Source organism: Carassius auratus, chromosome 36 (assembly GCF_003368295.1).
Source record: "Carassius auratus strain Wakin chromosome 36, ASM336829v1, whole genome shotgun sequence".
Classification (NCBI taxonomy): Eukaryota; Metazoa; Chordata; class Actinopteri; order Cypriniformes; family Cyprinidae; genus Carassius; species Carassius auratus.
In genome coordinates, this window is record NC_039278.1 from 9863649 (window position 1) to 9871844 (window position 8196).

The following is an 8196-nucleotide window of genomic DNA, read 5'->3' on the forward strand; positions in this document are numbered from 1 at the left end:
AGACGATTTTATAATATGTATCTTGTCCAATGCTCATTGACTTCAGCATTTATGATACTTTTATATGACTTGTGACAGATTACATGTGAAACTTTATAGCATGGTATAATCAGAATCTTTTCCTCTTTTGCCAGCTGTTTCTATGTGGCCTGTTAAACCTGCAGGAGAGTGGTTTATTAAGTGAAGTCGAACCTGTGCGCCTCTTCAGTAACATTCAGGATATTGTGCAACTGCATACATCCCTGTGGGCTGAGGTCATGCTGCCGACATTAGAGAAAGCCAGACAAAAAAGATCAGTGATCAACCCCACTGAACTACATGAGGGCTTCAGCACTGTGAGTGTGTGCACACACTATCCCACACAGGAGACACTGCTTGCTGCACACATCATTTTTCAAGACTTAAAGGGGTAGTTCACCCAAAAAATAAAATTTGATGTTTATCTGCCTACCGCCAGGGCATCCAAGATTTCTTCAGTAAAACACAAACAGAGATTTTTAACTCAAACCGTTGCAGTCTGTCAGTCATATAATGTAAGTAGATGGGAATCACAGCTTTGACAGTATCATACACAAACAAAATCAAATTAAACCCTGCGGCTCGTGGCGATACATTGATGTGTAAAGACACAAAACAATCGGTCTGTGCAAGAAACTGAACAGTATTAATATTGTTATTTACCTCTGATTTTCACCACAATGTCTGAACTGTCCTGAGCGTGTGATGCGTCATCTTCTTGCTTTTATGGCTGATTGCAAACTGCATTTGCAACTGCAATTGCAAAGTGCATTATCGCCACCTATCTCTCAAATGGACCATTGACACTCCTAATTGAGATTGTAGATAGAGTGTCAGTGGTCCATTTGAGAGATAGGTTTCCCAAGGCAGACGAACTTAGAGTGGTTACAATCATCCGGTTTAAATCATGCTCAAATTGATTTGGTTTTGACGCAATATTTACACTCAAGATCGCAGGTGGCTATGGTAAGGGGCATGACATTTCCCGACCAGGTGCCGAGTGCTGCCAATCACAACACACACTGGCCCAGCTAACCAATCACAGTGCATTTCGTTTTTCAGAAGACCGGCTTTCATTTGATACAGGAACTATTTGAGCCGTACATGCCAGACTGGGGAGAGAGGTGTTGTAATAATGTAAAATATGTGAAAAATAATGTGTTTTTCTAACAACCTAGTATGAGAGCCTGTTCTAGTACACCCCCAAAACAAAACCAAGACTTTGTAAAAGAGCGTAATAGGACCCCTTGAAGCCCCTTGAGATACAGAATTTATGAGTTAAGCTAAGTGAATAAGTGCCATCAGAATGAGAGTACAAATAGCTGATAAAAAACATCTCAATAATCCATAAGTAAAACTTCAGTCTATCAATTAATGTCTTGTGAAATTTAAAAGAGTTTAATAAAATATTTAATTACAATTAAAACTAAATAAAATATTTAGTTTCAGGCTAAAATATAATAATAGTCCATAATAGTGCTTCCTCCAGTGAAAAAGTTGTCTTGTATTCAGAAAAGAAATATCTACAGATCAAGCACCTTTTACAAGTGAAAACAATCCCAATTAGTTCTAAACAAATATGTTGGTGGATTCTGATGAGGACAGTATGGGGATGAAGCATTTTTATGGATTGTGGACTGGTATTTTGGCCAGAAGTAATGGTTTAAAGTTAAAACACCTTTCACTTCAGAAGATATTAATTGCTGGATTGGACTCATGTACTGTATATTACTTGTAGATCATTATAATGTTTGAGCTCTCATTCTGACAGCACTCATTACTAGATTTACAGCAGTTTTCATTTTTGGGTGCACTATTCCTTTAAAGTTATCAAAATCGCCTCTAAATATTTGTAAACATCATTTTACTTAAATTTTTTGTGTGCAGTTTGGTTTCCGATTCAAGCCCTACATCCGTTACTGCATGGAAGAAGAGGCCTGTATGGAGTACATGCGCACTTTACTGAAAGACAATGAGCTCTTCAGAATATATGTAACTGTGAGTAATTATTACCATCCGTATCTGGTCGCTCTTCAGACAGACACATTAACCTTTGATGGATTCAGTCTGGCGGCAAATATAAAGGCAGCTCTGAAGGTTTATTATATACAAGAGATATGAGAGGTCCTTAGTATAATAACCTGTACAGTTACAGCATCCTCATTATGACTCAGTGTTTCTCTCATAGTTTGCTTATGCTGTGAGTGTATGTTTATGATTGTTCACCAAATGAGACTTTCAATAAACTTTTCCATCCTGCAGTGGGCAGAAACTCATAAACAGTGCAACCGTCTGAAGCTGACAGACATGTTGGTGAAGCCTCATCAAAGGCTCACTAAATACCCACTGCTGCTCAAAAGTGTGTTGAAAAAGACAGATGACCTGGCAACTCGTGAGGCCCTTAACAAAATGGTAAGAAAGGAGGTGCACATGCGCACATTATTCAGTAGTATTTAGTTTATTTTAATGTTGTTTACAATGTTGTTTAGTGTGTTCATGCCACTGGGTTTTGGGATTCACAATGATGTGACATATTCAAATATCTAAGACCACATTTCAATTCTTGGATTACATTTTTTTTACAATAATTGCAAGAATTTGAACCACGTAATGTCGAGTCGATGTCGACTAGTCGCTGCTGACATGACTAATGAACAAATAAGCCTGAACCTTGAGCTGAGACTGTAACACCTTGTGCACATAGCTGTACATATTTTTTTCTTTTTCTTTTATGTCTATTTTCTATAGGCTATTTTTATTGTCTATTATTTTTTTATCTATTGACAGCCACAATACTACTGTTAATATTTGCTTTTGTGGTCAGGTGGCTACTGTTGAATGCTTCATTAACAGTGTGGACTCACAAATGAGACAAAGGGAGGAAAAACAGAAGCTGGCTGCCATCGCTGGACGTATAGAGGCGTATGAGGCCGTGGAGGGGGCCAGCGAGGAGGTGGAGAGGGTGAGATGCATAAACTATGAGATACTATCAGGCTTCAGAATGCTGCCTGGTTTATATGAGATCTTGAAGAAACAAACAGCGTGACTGATCGGTGTCTCTATAATTATCCATTGTGCTTTGCATTGATCCTTCAGATCCTCAGGGAATATAATAATTTTGACCTGACTGCTCCAGTCATGGGCGCCCCACCTGAAGAAACTCGGCAGCTGCTTCTAGAGGGAGCTCTCAAAATGAAGGAGGGTAAAGAGAGCAGGGTACGATTTCCTTCTTTTTTTTATTTGTTACTGGAAAAAGCCTCAAAGCCTGCATTTATAAGTGCACTTTAGTATGAAATACATTTGTAACTAACAGCTAGTGGTTGTCTAAAAGCTTCTCACTGGTCTCCATTAACTCCTGTTTCCGACAGATGGATGTATACTGTTTCCTATTCACTGATGTTCTGTTGATTACTAAGTCCGTGAAGCGTGTGGAGAAGGTGAAGGTGATCCGGCAGCCTCTTGTCATCCATAACACAGTGTGCAGAGAGCTGAAAGACCCAGGAAGCTTCCTCCTTATCTACCTCAACGAGTTTCGATGTGCCGTTGCCTCCTACTGCTTTCAGGCCAACAGTGGCACTCAGGGCCGCAGCTGGATTGAGGCCATTTACAATGCACAGGTAATTCGAATAACCTACTGCATCCTTCTGATTAATAATGTTTGGTCACTGTAACCATTGGCCTTGATTGTTGGTTTTAATATGAAGAGTCTTCCCATGCAGAACCAGCTCCAGAGACTTTGCTCTGAGACCCAGAGAGATGACACTGATGACAGAGATGAGGATGAGACAGAAAGCAGCATGTCCACCTCTAGCTCTCCATCAATACACCACAGAGAGCCGCTAGGCAAGAGGTAATGTTTTCCTTATATCCTGTATATATACTATATAGTGTATGTAGATTATGTAGTTCAAACAGTAAAGCATGGCACTAGCAAAACTATTAGTAATGCAATGTAAGTAATTTTAGATAAAAGCCTGTGCCAAATCTATCAATTAAAATGTAAATAAACAGATTTGCTTAAATGATGTAAAAAAAAAAAAAAAAAAAATATATATATATATGTATATATGAAACTGATATGTATTAATGCATTAATAATATATGTGATAAATATAATTAAATATAGAAATGGCACAATAGATTAATTAAAGATCTAAGTTTAATTTTTCTTTTCCAAAAGCCTCTCTCTTTCACCAAGTCACTCTGATGGCTCCACCGAAACCCTTTCTGTGGCGACTATGGAAGAAACTGATGAGGTTGGGTCTTTGTCGACAGTTCGGACTGCATCGCTAAGAAATTCCCTGCTGTCTTCATCAAGCCAGCGGGATTCCTTCTCTACTAGTAACAGTAAAACTCTGGAAGGTCTGAGTGATTATGGTGCCACAGACCTGGATCCAGAAAGTCGCTCTCTTTCTATAGACAGTGCATATGGAACTCTCTCACCTCAGTCCCTGATCACAGAGCTGGACTTAAAGGGGGTGGTTTGCCAGAGCGAGGGAGAAGAGACTGATGCTGGGGAGGAAGAAGATGCATTTGAGGATGATGAAGATGGTGATGAGGAGGATTCACTGACCTGGAATGGCTCTCAGATTACTGTTAATGAGTCCTACATTTTAGATGGCAGTGCAGGCAAAGAGGAGCTTGGCCAGAAGAATGATTTTTCTGCGATGTCTCAGGTTACGGGTTGTCGCTCACATACACTGCGGCGCCGTTCGCCCATCCAGCCACGTCCAGACCACCTGCAGCACTTTGCCCTAAGGTCACGCTCTGAAGATGACCTCCTTCAATGCCTCACAGGTCCTCTCCATCCCTCTGGCAGGAACAACATCAGCAAGAGCTTGACACACCTCGCCAAACAGATGTCTCACAGCACAGTCCTATTCCAGACAGACGAGGAAGACTTCCGTGAAGACCCCATCACACTGTCGAACAAACTGACGAACACTCTTAGGAGAGCAGAGTCCAGGCATGTGCAAAGGCCCCTCAGCTGCCCCAATGGCCATTCAGACTTTGAGATTAAAGAGAATGAGACACCACCCTCTGGTGGTCTGGAGGAAAACAGTGACTTGGTGCTATCCCAGCAGCCACTTCAGCAGCATAAGAAACTGACTGTGGCTCAGTTACACAGGATACGTGCTACCATGGTGATCAATTCAACACTGACAGCATCGTAAGTCTACAAACACACCTAATATTTCACATATTAAGGTCATATTTCACTCCTAAATCGGAAAAAATTAAATAATTACACTTTAAAATGTATAATACAAAAAGAATACTTTTCATAATTAGATTATATATATATATATACATATATATATATATATATATATATATATATACATATATATATATATATATATATATACATATATATATATATATATATATATATATATATACATATATATATATATATATATATATATATCGTTTTATTTTGCATAAAGATAAGGAAACCAATTTTAGGTATTTTTACACTGACAATTTTCAGTCGGTTGCTTGTAATATAAAAAACAAAACGTATCATTGCTATAATTAAAAAAGTACACAGTACTGTAAAAGTTTGTGAGCCTTTTCAAGGCTACATTAATTTAATCAGAAATACTGTTAAAAAAACATTAATATTGTAAAATATTTTTACAATTTAAAAGAAGCGTTTTAATATATTTTAAAATGTAATTTATTCATTTGAATAGAAAAGCTAAATTTTCAGCATCATCATTACTCCAGTCCTCAGTATCACATGATCCTTCAGAATCATTTTAATATGTTGATTTGGTGCTCAAGAAACAGTTAATATTATTATTATTATTATTTTATTAATATTGAAAACATTGCTGCTTAATATTTTTGTGGCAACTGTGATATATTCAGGTGCCTTTGAAAAAAGTTCAAGAGAACAGCATTTATTTGAAACCGAACTCTTTTGTAACACTGTAATTGTCTTTACTGTAATTTTTTATCAATGTAATACACACTTAAAATAAATCTTACTGACTCCAGTCCTTTGAATGGTAGTGTACATTTGTAAAGTAGAATTTGGTAATATTTGTTGTATTACATTTAATTTAGTGCTTGTGTCTGGACATGAGGAGTGTTAGTACTGAGAATATTTTGTCATGAAAATAAAATAAAATAGGTATTATTTTTAATGCAAAATGTAATTTCCGTCGTGTAACCACAAACAAATTGCAATTCAAACATGTTGCTTAGTCCTTGTCTCTCTTCACTAACTGCACGTGGTAATTTAGCCATTCTTATAAACTTGCTATAAAAAGATGTCAGCACTAGGCATTACTATGTACCCCTCAAACTCTTGTCGTCTCACTAATAGCTTGCTGACAGATTGTTCCTGCATGTTGTTATAAAACTCTCCTTCATTGTCCAGACATGCTCGCACAGCGTGTCCTCCTCATTGTTAATGTTCTCTGCAGAGTGTGGCACACCATTAGCCATCAGTGTGGACTCAGCCCATTAGAAGACAATGTGCTCTTCTAATATAGCTTTTAATAGGTTGAGACACAGTGATCTCGGTCAGTGAGGCACAGGATAGCCAAGCCTCTATTGTCTAGTCATCATAGGAAGTTGGCATTTCAACATCCAGTGCTTTTCCCCCCAGTGTCTTTTATCTAATAATCTCAGTCTCCACCCAGAGTTATTAGAGAATTGGACCTTCAGAAACAATAACTAGATCTAGAATCCTGAGTACTGAGGTTTTCACTTTTTTCCATTTATTCTATATATTTTTTACCTTGTGGAAGGTCTCTCAATGTTCCCTGATGTTTGAGTGAATGATTTGTTGTTATGAAATGCTATGCAGTTGCTTTGAAATTATATTAAATATGATGTCACATTACAGATATATCATTAATTTGCTATTTATTTAAAAAAAATCTGTTTCTCTCTCTCTCTCTCTCTCTCTCTCTCTCTCTGTCTCTCTTTCTAGGGAAGTGTAGTATTGGTGTAAATGAAGCTGATGCCATTAGCTGGTCTATTGGTGGGACTTAAACCAAGTCTTTGGTCCAAGACTACATCTGCAAAGATATGTGCCCAAGAGGAAGTACAACTCAGTGACTCAAATATAAACAGGCAGAAACAGGGAGAACACTATGGAACTCAGTTAAAAGCCATGACTATAATTCAATGTTGAATATAAAGGTAAAGGGTTATATATACTGTACAAAGACATTTTGTATAATACTTGTCTGACAAAAAAGAGACTTGAGTTGATCAGTTTTCATTCAGCGATGCACCAGTCAGGGCTTTTGCAGAGTAAAAGGGACAGAAAAGAAAATAATTGTTTCCAATTTCTAACTCCATTCCATACATGTCCTTGGATCTATTTTCACAAAAAGTATGACTATAAGCTCAGAAGCACTGTTAATCGCAGAATTTACCTGAATTGTCATTTTGCTTGAATTGTCAATTAATTTGACCTCTGAGTCTTAAGGGCTTTTTTCAATTCTAGATGATGTAGCTCCTGAAACACCTAAAATAAAAATGGGTTGTAGGAATTGACTAAATCTCACTTGTGATACGAAAAAAAAAAAAAAAAAGAACAACTGTGGACTATTTTTGCTTCAAACGCCACAATAATCAACTTGCTTGCTTTTGTTTTTTCAGTGTTCTGTAAATACGGTATTTATTGAACCTGCTCTGTTTTGTAGAACATTTTTATTGTTGATGCCTTTTGATTGTTATGTTTCTTTTTGCTATTTGAATGGTTAGCACTGTCTCTGATTTGTCTATTGACATAAAAAAAGGGCTGAATCTTATGTCTTATCTCTGGATTTGATTGGTTTACATATGCAGCTTCAATATTAACAGGTTACAAATTTGCACAGTGCTTCTTAAGAAAGAAAGGAGAAAACACAACCTGCAAGCTTCCCATTAAAATGCTTCAGACTCCAAATCCACTGCCAAAATGTGTCTATTTTATTTATAAAACTGAATGAATGATATCATCTCTTGTTATTAAGAGGAAATTCCAAAAATTGGAGTGTCTCCAAATGTTTATATCATTCCAAGCAAATCTGAATGGTCCTTGTCTAATTTTAATGTTTTGGTTACACTATGTGCCTATTTTTCTTGGTGTGACATTTAATGCAACATGGGTTTAGAATGCAGTGCAGTACAGGAGTGAGCTCTCAAATGTGAAATTACAATATTCCAATA

At 37.2% G+C, this 8196-nt stretch overlaps 1 protein-coding gene across 7 annotated transcripts in view; it reads left to right on the forward strand.

Moving 5' to 3' along the window:
* The window catches only part of LOC113055197 (pleckstrin homology domain-containing family G member 5-like), a 45428-nt gene extending 37495 nt beyond the window's left edge, over positions 1–7933 (forward strand). For 6 of the 7 annotated variants that reach the window (XM_026221242.1, XM_026221240.1, XM_026221245.1 and 3 more), the window contains 9 exons: positions 135–335; positions 1906–2016; positions 2281–2430; positions 2843–2980; positions 3115–3234; positions 3387–3635; positions 3738–3868; positions 4199–5188; positions 6968–7933. In XM_026221242.1, the coding sequence (XP_026077027.1) occupies positions 135–335; positions 1906–2016; positions 2281–2430; positions 2843–2980; positions 3115–3234; positions 3387–3635; positions 3738–3868; positions 4199–5188; positions 6968–6977 (2100 nt within the window). In that variant the 3' untranslated portion in view covers positions 6978–7933. Of the gene's footprint in view, positions 1–134; positions 336–1905; positions 2017–2280; positions 2431–2842; positions 2981–3114; positions 3235–3386; positions 3636–3737; positions 3869–4198; positions 5193–6967 lie in introns of those variants that run through there. The other variant, XM_026221241.1, reaches the window with a different exon arrangement.
* Positions 7934–8196: the final 263 nt, after the last annotated feature.